Genomic DNA, 15,103 nt, shown 5'->3' with positions numbered 1-15,103 from the left:
AAAACAGAACGCACAGGAGCACAGTTCCTATTGGCTTGGCATCAGGGGGTATGGTCTAATATGTAAATGAGTTCCTGCTGGATTTTCTCTATGAAAAAAGCTGTGTGTTTGTGCTGTCCTAATTCATGGCCTCCAGGTCAGTTCAAATGCACTACCCCTCAAGTGCAATTCAGTTTATCACAAATTCTGGGGTAGACTGGGAAACTAAAATGACTCTGAGCAGTTGAGGGCAGAAGATGGGGTATAATTTTTGTAAAATGAATAAAGACATTGGTAGTCCACTGCAGGCCTTGAATTCAACAGGAGCTCACAGGAGCTCAGATCCTAAACCTTTCTGAGAATTCAGACTCCTCCTCCCCCCCTACCTTGTCCATTGAATAGTAGGTGCAGCTGCATAACAATCCCTGGATTAGGAGAGTGGGCAGCCAGCCAGCCACCAGGAGCTTTGCCACACCCCCAGCAGCCCTCATGAATCTCTGGAAAAGCCCGCACCACCCTTTCTCCACTTCTTATGTGATTTTGGGCAGTGGGTACCTTGCTGGCCTTTTGACTGTGTGTGTGTGGGGGGGGGGGTGGGGGTGGCTCAGGAGAGCCCCAGGCAAGCAAGACCTGTTTGAGCTGGTTGAATCTCTAGACAGCCCAAGCAGGCCTCACTTGCCTGGGGCTCTTCTTTCTTGTGTCGGGTTGCTTTTGGAGGGTGGGGGAGCGGCATATGCTAATGAGTTATGCTAATGAGCTCCACCACCTTTTTTCTACAAAACAACCCCCGGTCTGCTGGAAATATGCAATATGACTTGATTCACCACCACAACATCTAGAGTGCAGTTTAACCATTTGTAAGACTCTACTAGGTACTGTAACATTAGAATATTTTATCTTTTTTGATATCAGGCTCTGTTGCCTACCCTTTCCAACGCTCTCCCAGTCGTATTACGCTATACGAATTGCAAAACCTTCAAGATATTAATATGTTTTGGAACTTTTCTAAAAAAGAAAGAAATGGGTAGTCCCCTCTCCTCCCTCACCCTGAGGAGGATGCTTGTGAAGCCTTTGCAGTCGCAGAAGGACCTTCTATTCTGCTAGAAAAGGGCCACTGAAGAGTCAGCAGGAAATGAAGAAGAATTGAAGGTTTATACCCCGCTCTTCTCTCTGAATCAGAGACTCAGAGCGACTTACAATCTCCTTTATCTTCCTCCCCCACAACAGACACCCTGTGAGGTGGGTGGGGCTGAGAGGGCTCTCCCAGCAGCTGCCCTTTCAAGGACAACCTCTGCCAGAGCTATGGCTGACCCAAGGCCATTCCAGCAGCTGCAAGTGGAGGAGCGGGGAATCAAACCCGGTTCTCCCAGATAAGAGTCCGCGCACTTCACCACTACACCAAACTGGCACTCCTGAAAGAAGCCTTGGCAACCTGGCACATCCTTGTGTTGGAAAGGACAAATTTATTTCAGCAGAAGCACTTCAGATTTGGCATCATTGCAGGAACGCCAGTCCCTACTTCAGCCAGCCACATACCTAGCCCACTATCAAACCCCATGAGGGTGGTGGTATGGTGGTGACATATTGTGGACTCCAGCTTTGGCCTCCCATAAAACCATAGAGTTGGAAGAGACCTCCAGGGTCATCTAGTCCAGTGATCCCCAACCTTTTTGGCACTAGGGACCGGTTTTGTGGAAGACAATTTCTCCATGGACAGGGGAGAGGGTGATTGGATTCAGGAAGATACAATTGTGCACTTTTTCTATTAGTTCGGTGTGATGGTTAAGCTTAGGGACGCTTATCTGGGAGAACCGGGTTTGATTCCCCACTGCTCCGCTTGCAGCTGCTGGAATGGCCTTGGGTCAGCCATAGCTCTTGCAAAGCTGTCCTTGAAAGGCCAGCTGCTGCGAGAGATTTCCCAGCTCCGCCCACCTCGCAGGGTGTCTGCTGTGGGGGAGGAAGGTAGAGGAGATGGTGAGCCGATCTGAGGCTCTGAAATTCACAGTGGAGGGCAGGATATTAATCCAGCGTCGTCATCTTATTATTATTACTAAATTTTAATTTTTAATAAAATATTTATACAACTCATGACCCAGTTGCTAACAGGTCATGGACAAAGAAGAGCCCACAGCCTGGGAGTTGGGGACCACCGATCTAGTTCAATCCCCTGCACAATGCAGGAAATTTACTGGAGAGCCAGTTTGGTGTAGTGGTTAAGTGTGCGGACTCTTATCTGGGAGAACCGGGTTTGATTCTCCACTCCTCCACTTGCACCTGCTAGCATGGCCTTGGGTCAGCCATAGCTCTGGCAGAGGTTGTCCTTGAAAGGGCAGCTGCTGTGGGAGCCCTCTCCAGCCCCACCCACCTCACAGGGTGTCTGTTGTGGGGGAGGAAGGTAAAGGAGATTGTGAGCTGCTCTGAGACTCTTCGGAGTGGAGGGCGGGATATAAATCCAATATCTCCATCTACCTCACAGGGTGTCTGTTGTGGGGGAGGAAGGTAAAGGAGATTGTGAGCCACTCTGAGACTCTTCAGAGTGGAGGGCGGGATATAAATCCAATATCTTCATCTACCTCACAGGGTGTCTGTTGTGGGGGAGGAAGGGAAAGGAGATTGTGAGCCACTCTGAGACTCTTCGGAGTGGAGGGCGGGATATAAATCCAATATCTTCATCTACCTGATTTTTCTACCTCTGAAGAGTCATATATCTTCAGATGTATTAAACTGAGACTGTGGGAATTGGAGGAAACGAAATTACGGCCAACTCTCCCTTATACTTGCTCTCCAGCTTCCTTAGGTCTTTATGCTTTTTGTGGCAAAATGCCCAATTATCTATCAGACCTAACCACTCCAAGTCATCGCAGGGCATTTATGTTGGCCAGACTAAACGCGTTTCCCTCCAAAGTTTTACAAGGGAGATATCAGCGAGTCCCTTTAGCCGACAGACTTTGCTCCTGTGGAGCGAATACCCCTGACTCAATCCAGCATATATTGCTTGATTGTTCTTTTTACCATAACCTCCGTAAAGATTTATTTGGCAAGCTTTCTTTTTCTCCAGATTTGTCTATTCTGCCACCCTGTTATTATTTATTGAGTGATACTGAGGGGGTGGTTAGTGAGGCTGTGGCAAAATTTCTGGCTGACATCCTTAAATTTAATTCTGACCATGTTTGAATGTATCTGTAAGCTCGGTTTTATTTTGATTTTATCTCCAATGTTTAAATTTTTATATTCTGTGTATTTTTATCTGAATCTATTATGCCATTAAAGGTTTGGTATGGTATGGTATGGTATCTTCATCTACCTCACAGGGTGTCTGTTGTGGGGGAGGAAGGGAAAGGAGATTGTGAGCCACTCTGAGACTCTTCAGAGTGGAGGGCGGGATATAAATCCAATATCATCTTCTACAAATACTTCCCCCTCCCATACCTCCCATGACCCCTGTTCCCAGGTGCTTCGTCTTCCTCAATCTCCATGCACTGTGGTCTACCATCTTTGGGCAGCGCTGTGTACAGTCGAAGGAAGGAGAGCCCACCACCTCCTGAGGAAGCCTGTTCCACTGAGGAACCGCTCTAACTGTCAGCAAGTTCTTCCTCACGTTCAGCCAGAAACTCATATATATGTTTTATGAATGGGATTTCCCTCTGCTTTCTTATTTAGTATAAGTTGCCTTACATCCTGCTTTACGGGAGAAAAGTAGGATAGGAACATTTTTTTAAAAAGAAATAAATGCATAAAGAAGATGACCGATTGGATTTTACTCCTCTTCCTGTGTTATGGTCTTGTTTAAAAATAACCCATTTAAGACTATTTTTATGGTTTCAGGGAGGGGGTTAGATGGTTTGCACACGTTAATATTTTATATGTTTTTGCAATGTTGGCTATTTATTATATCGCTTTTGCATTTATTTTAACTGACATAATGGATGTACTTGTTTTAATTGTTCCCCAGCCTGCAGAGAACCAGTTTGGTGTAGTGGTTAGTGTGCGGACTCTTATCTGGGAGAACCGGGTTTGATTCCCCACTCCTCCACTTGCACCTGCTGGAATGGCCTTGGGTCAGCCATAGCTCTGGCAGAAGTTGTCCTTGAAAGGGCAGCTGCTGTGAGAGCCCTCTCCAGCCCCACCCACCTCACAGGGTGTCTGTTGTGAGGGAGGAATGTAAAGGAGATTGTGAGCCGCTCTGAGACTCTTTGGAGTGGAGGGCGGGATATAAATCCAGTATCATCATCTTCTTCAGAGTTCAATCCCTGGTATCTCCAGTTAACAGATTTAGCCGTAGATGTTGTGCAAGACCTCAGCCTGAGACCTTGGAGAGCCGCTGCCAGTCTGAGTAGACAATACCGACTTTGATGGATCAGAGGTCTGATTCGGTATAAGGCAGCTTCACATGTTCATATGATTCCCCATTCCTCCACTTGCAACTGCTGGAATGGCCTTGGGTCAGCCGTAGCTCTCGTAGGAGTTGTCCTTGAACATGCGTCCCCTTGCCCAGATGGCCCAGAGGTATGGGCTGGGTTGCCATCAGTATGCAGATGACATCCAGTATCTTCTGATGGATGGCCAATCTGACTGCATCCCAGAAAACCTGGACCTACAGCTGCAAGCCATAGCAGGATGGCTAAGACTGAGTCGACTGAAGCTGAATCCGATGAAGACAGAGGTCCTTTGCCTAAGTCATAAGAACATAAGGGAAGCCAAGTTGGATCAGGCCAACGGCCCATCCAGTCCAACACTCTGTGTCACACAGTGGCAAAAATTTTTATATATACACTTACACTATGGCTAATAGCCACTGATGGACCTCTGCTCCATATTTTTATCTAAACCCCTCTTGAAGGTGGCTATGCTTGTGGCCGCCACCACCTCCTGTGGCAGTGAATTCCACATGTTAATCACCCTTTGGGTGAAGAAGGACTTCCTTTTATCCGTTTTAACCCAACTGCTCAGCAATTTCATCGAATGCCCACGAGTTCTTGTATTGTGAGAAAGGGAGAAAAGTACTTCTTTCTCTACTTTCTCCATCCCATGCATTATCTTGTAAACCTCTATCATGTCACCCCGCAGTCGACGTTTCTCCAAGCTAAAGAGCCCCAAGCGTTTCAACCTTTCGTCATAGGGAAAGTGTTCCAGCCCTTTAATCATTCTAGTTGTCCTTTTCTGGACTTTCTCCAATGCTATAATATCCTTTTTGGGGTGCGGCGACCAGAACTGCACACAGTACTCCAAATGAGACTGCACCATCGATTTATACAGGGGCATTATGATACTGGCTGATTTGTTTTCAATTCCCTTCCTAATAATTCCCAGCATGGCGTTGGCCTTTTTTATTGCAAATGCACACTGTCTTGACATTTTCAGTGAGTTATCTACCACGACCTCAAGATCTCTCTCTTGGTCAATCTCTGCCAGTTCACACCCCATCAACTTGTATTTGTAGCTGGGATTCTTGGCCCCAATGTGCATTACTTTGCACTTGGCCACATTGGTCACAGTGGTCCTGGCAGGGAAATTCCCCTATCGGCTTTTGACGGTGTGCCGCTTACAACAGCACCCAGGATCAGAAGCTTGGGGGTGCTACTGGAGCCTTCTCTGACAATAGCAGATAGCAGCTATTGTCTCAGACAATAGCCCAGATAGCAGCCACTGCCAAATCCACCATTTACCATCTCAGGTGTGTAAGGCAGTTGGTTCCCTTCCTCAAGCGCGGCGACCTGCACACTGCGATCCGTGCTACTGTCACCTTGTGATTGGACTACTGTAATGCCCTCTGCATGGGGCTGTCCTTGTCCTGAATCCAGAAACTACATCTGGTGCAGAATGTGGCAGCCAGGCTGTTATTGCAGGAGCACACACAGCCGGGGCTGTGGGAGCTGCGCTGGCTGCCAGCGGTGTACCGGATTTACTCCAAGGTGTTGGTTAATACCTTTAAAGCCCTATATAGCCATGAACCTGCCTACCTTAGGGACCGTCTCCCCCCACATATTCCCCAGAGGGTACTCAGAATTGGAACACAAAATTTACTATTGATCCCCAGGCCAAGGGAGGCAAGACTGAAAACAACTAGGGAAAGAGCCTTCTCAATCGCTGCCCCCCCATTGGTGGAACCAACTGCCTGAGGAGATCAGAGCCTTGTGGGACCTTGCCCAGTTCTGCAAACCTGCAAGACAATATTATTCCAGTTAGCTTTCATCTGAAATTGCTGGTATATAAGCTCTAAAGGATGCCCAAGAATACTGAGCATCATCTGTAACCAAATCGTGATGTGCACCGAATTGTTTAAATTGATGATTTTTTTTTTGGATTTATATCCTGCCCTCCGCTCCGAAGAGTCTCAGAGCGGCCACAATCTTCTCTACCTTCCCCCCCCACCCCACAACAAACACCCTGTGAGGTAGGTGGGGCTGAGAGGACTCTCACAGCAGCTGCCCTTTCAAGGACAACCTCTGCAACAGCTATGGCTGACCCAAGGCCATTCCAGCAGCTGCAAGTGGAGGAGTGGGGAATCAAACCCGGTTCTCCCAGATAAGAGTCCGCACACTTCACCACTACACCAAACTGACCCAAGGCCATTCCAGCAGCTGCAAGTGGAGGAGTGGGGAATCAAACCTGGTTCTCCCAGATAAGAGTCCGCACACTTCACCACTACACCAAAGTGCACACTTAACCGTTACACCAAACTAATAAGCTCCAATGAGCCGTGGCAGCCCAGGAAGGGAGACCCCATTGCTGGCTTTCGGCAGAGTGCCATTGTTACCAGCACCAAAGGTCAAGAGCCTGGGAGTGCACCTGGAGTCCTCTCTATGGAGGCCCAGGTAGCAGCCACTGCTACATCCACCTTCTTTCAAAGCTTTAACTGTCTTTATTTAATGTTTAATTGAACTGCTTTATTGCAATTTTACTGTGCATTGTGAGCCGCCCTGTGCCTGCTTCGGCAGGGAGGGCAGGATACAAATCGAATAAACTAAACTAAGCTAAACTATAAGAGCTCTCTCAGCCCCACCTACCTCACAGGGTGTCTGTTGTGGGAGGGGGGATGCGAAGGTAAAGGAGATTGTGGCCGCTCTGAGATTCAGAGCACAGGGCATGACATAAATCCAATATCTTCTTCTTTTTCATGCCATCCTAAGCAAGGCATCTAGCATCTTACTCATAATCTGAAGAATATCTTCTTAGAATTGCAGTGTACAGTTTATTATGCATGGCAGCGGGGAATGGCGCATAGTTTATATGGACGGGGGCGAACTGATGTCGCTACAATAGGTTCCTTGCTGAGTTCTTTCACTCCTTCTTGCAGCTGAAAAGTCAACGCCCTCAGCAGGCTGGTAAAGAAGATGAAGAGCTCGATATTTGCCAGCTCTTTTCCCAGGCACACACGGGCTCCTGCGACAGAAATAAGTGAGTTAATCCCTTGCCATGTTGAACATATATGAAGCTGCCTTCTACTGAATCAGACGCTCGGTCCATCAAAGTCAGTATTGTCTACTCAGACTGGCAGCGGCTCTCCAGGGTCTCAAGCGGAGGTTTTTCATGCCTACTTGCCTGGACCCTTTTTGGAGATGCCGGGGATTGAACCTGGGACCTTCTGCTTCCCAAGCAGATGCTCTACCACTGAGCCACCGTTCCTCCCCAGCATATGAAGCTGCCTTATACTGAATCCAACCCTTGCTCCATCCGTCAGTCTTGTCTACTCAGACTGGCAGCGGCTCTCCAGGGTCTCAAGCGGAGGTTTTTCATGCCTATTTGCCTGGACCCTTTTTTTAGTTGGAGATGCCGGGGATTGAACCTGGGACCTTCTGCTTACCAAGCAGATGCTCTACCACTGAACCACAGCCCCATTCATGGCTCTCCAGGGTCTTCAGCTGAGGTTATTCACATCTACTTGCCTGGACCCTTTTTAGTTGGAGATGCCGGGGATTGAACCTGGGACCTTCTGCATACCGAGCAGATGCTCTACCATGAGCCACTGTCCCTCCCTGAATGTATGTATCCCCTCGCTGAATGCCAGCTTGGAGCGTGATAAAGGAGCTAGTGGGCCAAGGCTTCCTTCCAGCGGCCCATCACAATCTCTTATTGCTAGAACCGGGGATCCAATTTGGCTCTTATTTCCTCTGACCTCTAAAACAAAAGATAACTAGTGCAAGACTAGGACTATATTTAATGTCGACACCTAATGGAGTCAGATTAATGATTTTGGAATAAGTTTTACAGCACACGATTCCAGGCCATTAAATAGGGTTGCCTCGTCCAATTCAAGAAATATCTGGGGACTTTGAGGCTGGAGCCAGGAGACATTGGGGGTGGAGCAAGGTTGTGACAAGCATCATTGAACTCCAAAGGGAGTTCTGGCCATCCCCTTTAAAGGGACTGCACACCTTTTAAATGCCTTCCCTCCTATGGAAATAATGAAGGATAGGGGCACCTTCTTTTGGGGCTCATAGAATTGGACCCCCTGGTCCAATCGTTTTGAAACTTAGAGGGTATTTTGAGGGGAGGCATTAGATGCTATGCTGTAAATATGGTGCCTCTATCTCAAAAAAATAGCCCCCCAGAACCCCAGATACCCATGGGTCAATTCTCCATTATACCCTATGGAAATCGGTCTCCATAGGAAATAATGGAGGGTCCAGCAGACATTTCCCTCCCCACTTTCTGATGACTCTGAAGTGTGTGTGGGGGGGGAAGGCCTCCAAACCAGGAGATCCCCTGCCTCCAATTGCTTATATTAGGCAACCAAAAAGAGAGTCACACGGGACCACTCACCTGCAGTTCCCGCTCTTGGCCTTCTTGGGTCTGCCTTCGCAGTGTGCTCTCAGAGGCACTCCGGGACGGCCCTAAGAAGGCTGAGAGTGGGGACTTCAAGCAAGCTGCGCCTATGCTCTCCGAGGCACTCGAAACTGCCCTAAGAAGAGCGGTCTCGAGGGCCCCAGAGATAGGGTTGCCAATCCCCAGGTGGGGGCAGGGGATCCCCTGGTTTGGAGGCCCTCCCCCCGCTTCAGGGTCGTCAGAAAGCCGGGGGAGGGGAGGGAAATGTCTCTATTATTCCCTATGGAGATTTATTCCCATAGAAAATCATGGAGAATTGATCTGCGGGTATCTGGGGCTCTGGGGGGGCTGTTTTTTGGGGTAGAGGCACCAAATTTTCAGTATAGCATCTAGTCCCTCTCCCCAAAATACCCCCCAAGTTTCAAAAAGATTGGACCAGAGGGTCCAATTCTATGAGCCCCAAAAGAAGGTGTCCCATCCTTCATTATTTCCTATGGAAGGAAGGCATTGAAAAGGTGTGCCGTCCCTTTAAATGTGATGGCCAGAACTCCCTTTGGAGTTCAATTATGCTTGTCACAGCCTTGATCTTGGCTCCACCCCTAATGTCTCCTGGCTCCACCCCAAAGTCTCCTGGCTCCGCCCCCAAAGTCCCCAGATATTTCTTGAATTGGACTTGGCAACCCTACCCAGAGAGCATAGCTCAGCTCGCTTGCAGTCCCCACTGCGCCCTCCCTCCCCACAGGCAGGGGTGTGTCGGCAGCGGGGCAGATGGGGTGCAGGGCAGGTGCTGGCCTGGGGTGACTGAAGCCCTAGCGCCGGTGGGAATATTTCATTACCCCTCCTGCTTCAAACCGCCATAAATACAGTTATCAGTCGTACAGAAGTCCAAAGCTCTGCCTTTACCTGCACCGAATGGAAGAAACGCTTCTCTTTCCACAAAATTCCCATCCTTGTCCAAAAAATGATTTGGGTTGAATTTCTGAGGTGTCTCCCATTGCTTAGGGTCAAGAAGAACAGAGCGGAGATCTGGAACGACAGCCGTCCCCTGAAAGTTTAAATCAGGGCAATCAATATGAGAAAACGTTTAAGAAACCGTGCAAGAGGGCTAGGATTGCAGAAATCTGAAACAAAGCAGAGCGCATAAGAAATATTTAAACAATGAAGAATATGGTATTACATAAGTAGAAAACAATGCAGTGAGAGCAGGACAGTATCTTCAGCTGACAGATGAAAAGTGGCCTGTTCACCGACTAGGCTTCCCAATCCCCAGGTCCCAGTGGGGGATCCCCCGGTTTTACAGGCTTCCCCTCTCCCCACAGCCAACCTGTACCTCTACATCTTGGGCAGGACTTGCAAACAGGTCTGGTTTTAAAATGTGTGTGTGCCTTTAAATTGGAGCAGGAAGTACTTCATGGGGAAGGGTTACCAACAGCAGACCTCGTGAGAGTGCAGCCGCTCTGTTTGTTTTGCTTTCCTTTTGGACAAGTGAGGGTGTGTGTAAAAGAGCACCGTAGCCCCTGTACTTTCCAGACCTCGTTGTGGAGGCACCAGAGATCCCTGCTTTGTTCTACTGCTTCAGACCAACACGGCTGCCCACTTGCACCAGAGACAGTTAAGCGTGTGTGTGAGTGAGAGAGAGAAAACGGGGGGAGGGGAGGGAACTCTATTATTCCCTATGGAGACTTATTCTCATAGGAAATCATGGAGAATTGATCCGTGGGTATCTGGGGCTCTGGTGGGGGGGGGGCTGTGTTTTGAGGTTGAGGCACCAGATTTGCAGCATAGCATCCAGTACCTCTCCTCAGAATACCCCCCAAGTTTCAAAAAAGATTGGACTAGGGGGTCCAATTCTATGAGCCCCCAAAGAAGGTGCCCCTATCCTTCATTATTTCCTATGGAGGGAAGGGATTTGTGGTCCCTTTAAATGTGATGGCCAGAACTCCCTTGAAGTTCAATTATGCTTGTCATACCCTTGCTCCTGGCTCCGCCCCCAATGTCTCCTGGCTCCACCCTCAAAGTCTCCTGGCTCCACCCCCAAAGTTTCCTGGCTCCACCCAATGTCTCCTGGCTCCACCCCCAATGTCTCCTGGCTCCACCCCCAATGTCTCCTGGCTCCGCCCCAATGTCTCCTGGCTCCGCCCCCAATGTCTCCTGGCTCCGCCCCCAATGTCTCCTGGCTCCGCCCCAAAGTCTCCTGGCTCTGCCCCCAAAGTCTCCTGGCCCCGCCCCAAAGTCTCCTGGCTCCGCCCCAATGTCTCCTGGCTCCACCCCCAATGTCTCCTGGCTCCACCCCCAAAGTCTCCTGGCTCCACCCCCAAAGTCCCCAGATATTTCTTGAATTGGACTTGGCCACCCTGTCACCGAGCCATTTCCTTTTTTTTTTTTTTTTTAAAGCACTTTCCTGAACTAAGTAACGGTTAGTGAAGTCTTTTCCAATGTATCCGAAGAATTGTGCATGCACATGGACGTTTATACTCAGAAGTAAACCTTGTTGGTCTTCAAGGTGCCTCTGGATGCCAACTTTGTTCTCTTGCTTCAGACCAGCACGGCTGCCCAACTGAATTGATTCCATTATAATGCAGCCTTGCAATTAGGGTTGGCAAGTCCAACTCTCCTAAAACGGGATCTGACCTTGCTCGATAACAAGAGAGGATTCTTTACCCTTCAGAAATTGCACCCTGACCTGGAGAGTCCAGGCAAGACTGAGCTCATCAGCTCTTGGAACCTAAGCAGAGCTGACCTCGGCAAGTACTTGGATGGGAGACCTTCAAGGAATACCAGGGTTGGGATGCAGAGGCAGGCAATATCAAGCCACCTCTCTGAAATGCCCTAGCTTCACTAGGAAGTCACCAGAAGCCACCGTGACTTCCAGGTGCAAAAGGAATCACGAAAAAGAAAGAGGAAGGAAGGAAGGAAGGAAGGAATGAAGGAAGAAAGAAAGGAAGGAAGGAAGGAAGAAAGGAAGAAAGGAAGAAAGGAAGAAAGGAAGAGCTTAGAGGTAGCTTTTCTACAGTTACATCCCTCAGACCACTGCCTGTGATATACATCCCTCTTCAAAATCAGGAGTGCAACAGTAACAGTCTTCAGTACCTTAGGGATAAGTAAGCCAAATATGTTCACATCCTTCACACTTTGTCGGTGGATCCCAGCTAACAAGACATAGTGGGCACGCAAGGTCTCGTGAATCACAGCGCTGGTATAAGGCAATCTTTTTCGATCCTGATAGCTGAGTAAATGAGAGGAACCGAAGACATCGTCCATCTCCTTTTGAACTTTCTCTAAGAAAACAATATTTTAAAAATGAAGCTTTATCTTAGGCACCGTATTTCTACAATGGCAGCGTCCCACTGAAAACATTCCATGGGATTTTGCTCAAGGAACCCAAAGAGAATGGCAGGCATGCTGATGCATCTCCGAATGTTAAGGATGCATCCTTCCCAGCTTCCAGGCCGGGCCAAGAGATCTTCTGCAATTCTCCAGATCATCTGATTGGAGGAAATGTCATAGAGCAGGGGGGGCCAAATTTGCTTAATGTAAGAACTGCATGCAATAAATGTCAGATGTTTGAGAGTCATGAGACATGAACGTCAGAAGTTTGAGAGATGGGTGAATGGATGGAAGGAAGGAAAATAGAGGAAGGAGAGAGAGGTGGAAAGAAAGCAGCTTTAACTTTAAATGTAATCTCTGCCACCTGACTTGACTTGGAGAAGTGATTTTAAGAGACAAATACCTTCTTCAACTCAACCAACAGAGTAGTGGGGGCTTTGAGAGCCACACACTATGTGTGAAAGAGTCACACGTGGCTTCCGAGCCACAGTTTGGCCACTCCTGTCATAGAAACTGATATCATATCCCTGCTGAAACTGATATCATATCCCTGCTGAACGCCTTGCCCTCTCCAAGTTCCACCTTCTTCAGGCACTATCCTCAAATCTCCATGAATTTCCCAAGCCAGAGCTGGGAAGCCTATAAGGGTGATTTATTTGTTCTCTACAGCAGTACACAAAAAATATGAAAGGGGGGAAATGTAAATTTTTTTTACAAATGCATAGAAATGATGCTTGCTTCCTGGTCTGGTTGTTTGGCCAGGAGTCTTCCCCCGTCATGGATCAGAGCGGTTGCTGAGCCCCTGATGGGAGCAGAACACCCCTGTCTCTGGCTCCTGTTTCTTGTCCAGTTTCTTGGAAGTGACATCAGTCATCTCTAGGAATCACCAGAAACCATAGAGTTTCCAGTAATTTCTAGAGCGGTGTGATGTCACTTCCTGGAAAAATCGGTATTGAAAGAGACATCAGTCCTCTCTAGGAATCACCAGAAACCATAGAGTTTCCAGTAATTTCTAGGGCGGTGCGATGTCACTTCCTGGAAAAATCAGTATTGAAAGTGACATCAGTCCTCTCTAGGAATCACCAGAAACAATAAAGTTTCCAGTAATTTCTAGAGTGGTGTGATGTCACTTCCTGGAAAAATCAGTATTGAAAGTGACATCAGTCCTCTCTAGGAATCACCAGAAACAATAAAGTTTCCAGTAATTTCTAGAGTGGTGTGATGTCACTTCCTGGAAAAATCAGTATTGAAAGTCACATCAGTCCTCTCTAGGTATCACCAGAAACCGTAGAGTTTCCAGTAATTTCTAGAGAGATGTGATAACTTAGAGGTGCGAAGGCTGTGGCTTAGGATGGGAAAGAAGAATACTGTAAATAAACAACTGGCTAAGTAGATGGTGCCATCAGGAAAGGTTTGGATTTCTGGACCATGGGTTATGAAGCTCTTCTATCAGGGGATGGCTTGCCCCCCACGATGGTAGGAAAAAAGGTGTTTGGTAAGAGCCTTGCTAACCTAATAAGGAGGGCTTTAAACTAAATTGTATGGGGGAATGAGACAATAATTGAAAGCCTAGTTTGATGCCAATTACTGGAGAAAAGACCACTAAAATTTTGCAGGGAGTGGCACATATACTAGGTAACATTAACTTGCAGGTGTGCAAGGAAAGGAAAACCTCAGGGTGCATAAAAGCATAGATTCAGATGTCTCTGTTGCACAGAGAATGAGAGGCATAATTTAAAAAAAACAGTATTGGAAATGACATTAGAAATGATATCAGTCCTCTCTAGGAATCGCCAGAAACCATAGAGTTTCCATTAATTTCTAGAGAGGTGCAATATCACTTCCTGGAAAAACAAGCGGCATCATGCCATTGCCAAAAGCATCCACTCATGTCCCCTCCACCCCAGTCTCCCACTGGTAGCCTGGGAATTCTGATAGGGACTGCTGGAGAGAGAGACCTCTTTACCACTTCTGGTCAGATCATTCCTGTATGATGGGCTACCTGTCCCTTTTCATTTGCATATGTTTCCTTCCCTGCCAATGAGTGGTGGCTCAGCAAACCTGTACAGCCAGATAACCCAGCCTGAATTTACATCAGAAGGGTCAGGTTGCACAATAATGGTGGGCAGATATGGCCAGGTTGCTGAAAGACAATGATCCCTTCTGTGTATTCCCCCTTCAAGAGGCAAACCCAGAAGGCTTCCATGAAAGTCAGTTTCATGTGTGATGTCATAATCCTAGGGCTGGTGAGGCACCCTATGCAAAGCTAACTTCTGGTGCCCCCCTTTGCAGTGAGTCACGTGGGGCGCTGAATTGGGCTACAAGGCTGGCACCCCTAGGCAATTGCCTAGTTTTCTTAGGGGCTGGGCCAGCCCTGTCTGCGATCACACACACCTTAGTAATGCACTTTCAATGAAAGTTATTGAAAGTAGTGTGCTTTCAATCCACGTTCAATGCACTTTCCAACTGGATTTCACTGTGGACTGGCAAGATCCAGTTGGAAAGTACATTGAAAGTGGATTGAAAGTGCATCATTTAATGTGTGTCATCGCAGCCTCTGTGACTGTGTCCTTCCTTAAACTGTGGCTATCCTGGCAACCACTGAAACGATTTGAGGCATCTGTTTTTACAGACTACCGAGGAGATAGATGTTTTCCTGCAAGCTTCAACGGCACTAAAATAGATGGGAGAAGTAGTGCTTTGTTTGACTTGTTTGTAAAGGAAACGAAAAAGCACTCCGTGAGGCATACACATTTCCCTAGAGTTGCAAATACCATTTAAATATGTCAGCTTGCTGATCACGCAGGGTTGCCAACCTAGACCGTGGTTTCCTTTTTTGTGGTTAATCAACCTCCAAATGGCCCCAGATATCTCCTGGATTTGCAATTGATCACCAGAAACTAGGATCAGTTCCAATGGATAAAAGGGCTGTTGTTTTGGAAGGCAAACTCTAAGACATCGTATCCCACTTTAGTCTAGGGTTGCCAATCCCCAGGTGGGGGCAGGGAATCCCCCGGTTTGGAGGCCCTCC

General features: G+C 47.8%; 1 protein-coding gene across 1 annotated transcript in view; it reads right to left on the bottom strand.

Annotated features, from left to right (window-relative positions):
* Window positions 1-7,157: 7,157 nt before the first annotated feature.
* Window positions 7,158-15,103, bottom strand: part of LOC132574455 (cytochrome P450 2J5-like) — a 30,113-nt gene continuing 22,167 nt past the window's right edge. The window contains exons 7-9 of the mRNA XM_060242809.1: window positions 11,836-12,023; window positions 9,649-9,790; window positions 7,158-7,362 (exon numbers count right to left, since the gene is read on the bottom strand). Coding sequence (XP_060098792.1) covers window positions 7,175-7,362; window positions 9,649-9,790; window positions 11,836-12,023 — 518 coding nt within the window. The 3' untranslated portion in view covers window positions 7,158-7,174. The remainder of the gene's footprint in view (window positions 7,363-9,648; window positions 9,791-11,835; window positions 12,024-15,103) is intronic.

This window comes from Heteronotia binoei, chromosome 6, assembly GCF_032191835.1.
Source record: "Heteronotia binoei isolate CCM8104 ecotype False Entrance Well chromosome 6, APGP_CSIRO_Hbin_v1, whole genome shotgun sequence".
Classification (NCBI taxonomy): domain Eukaryota; kingdom Metazoa; phylum Chordata; class Lepidosauria; order Squamata; family Gekkonidae; genus Heteronotia; species Heteronotia binoei.
This window is presented reverse-complemented; position numbering and strand designations above follow the sequence as displayed.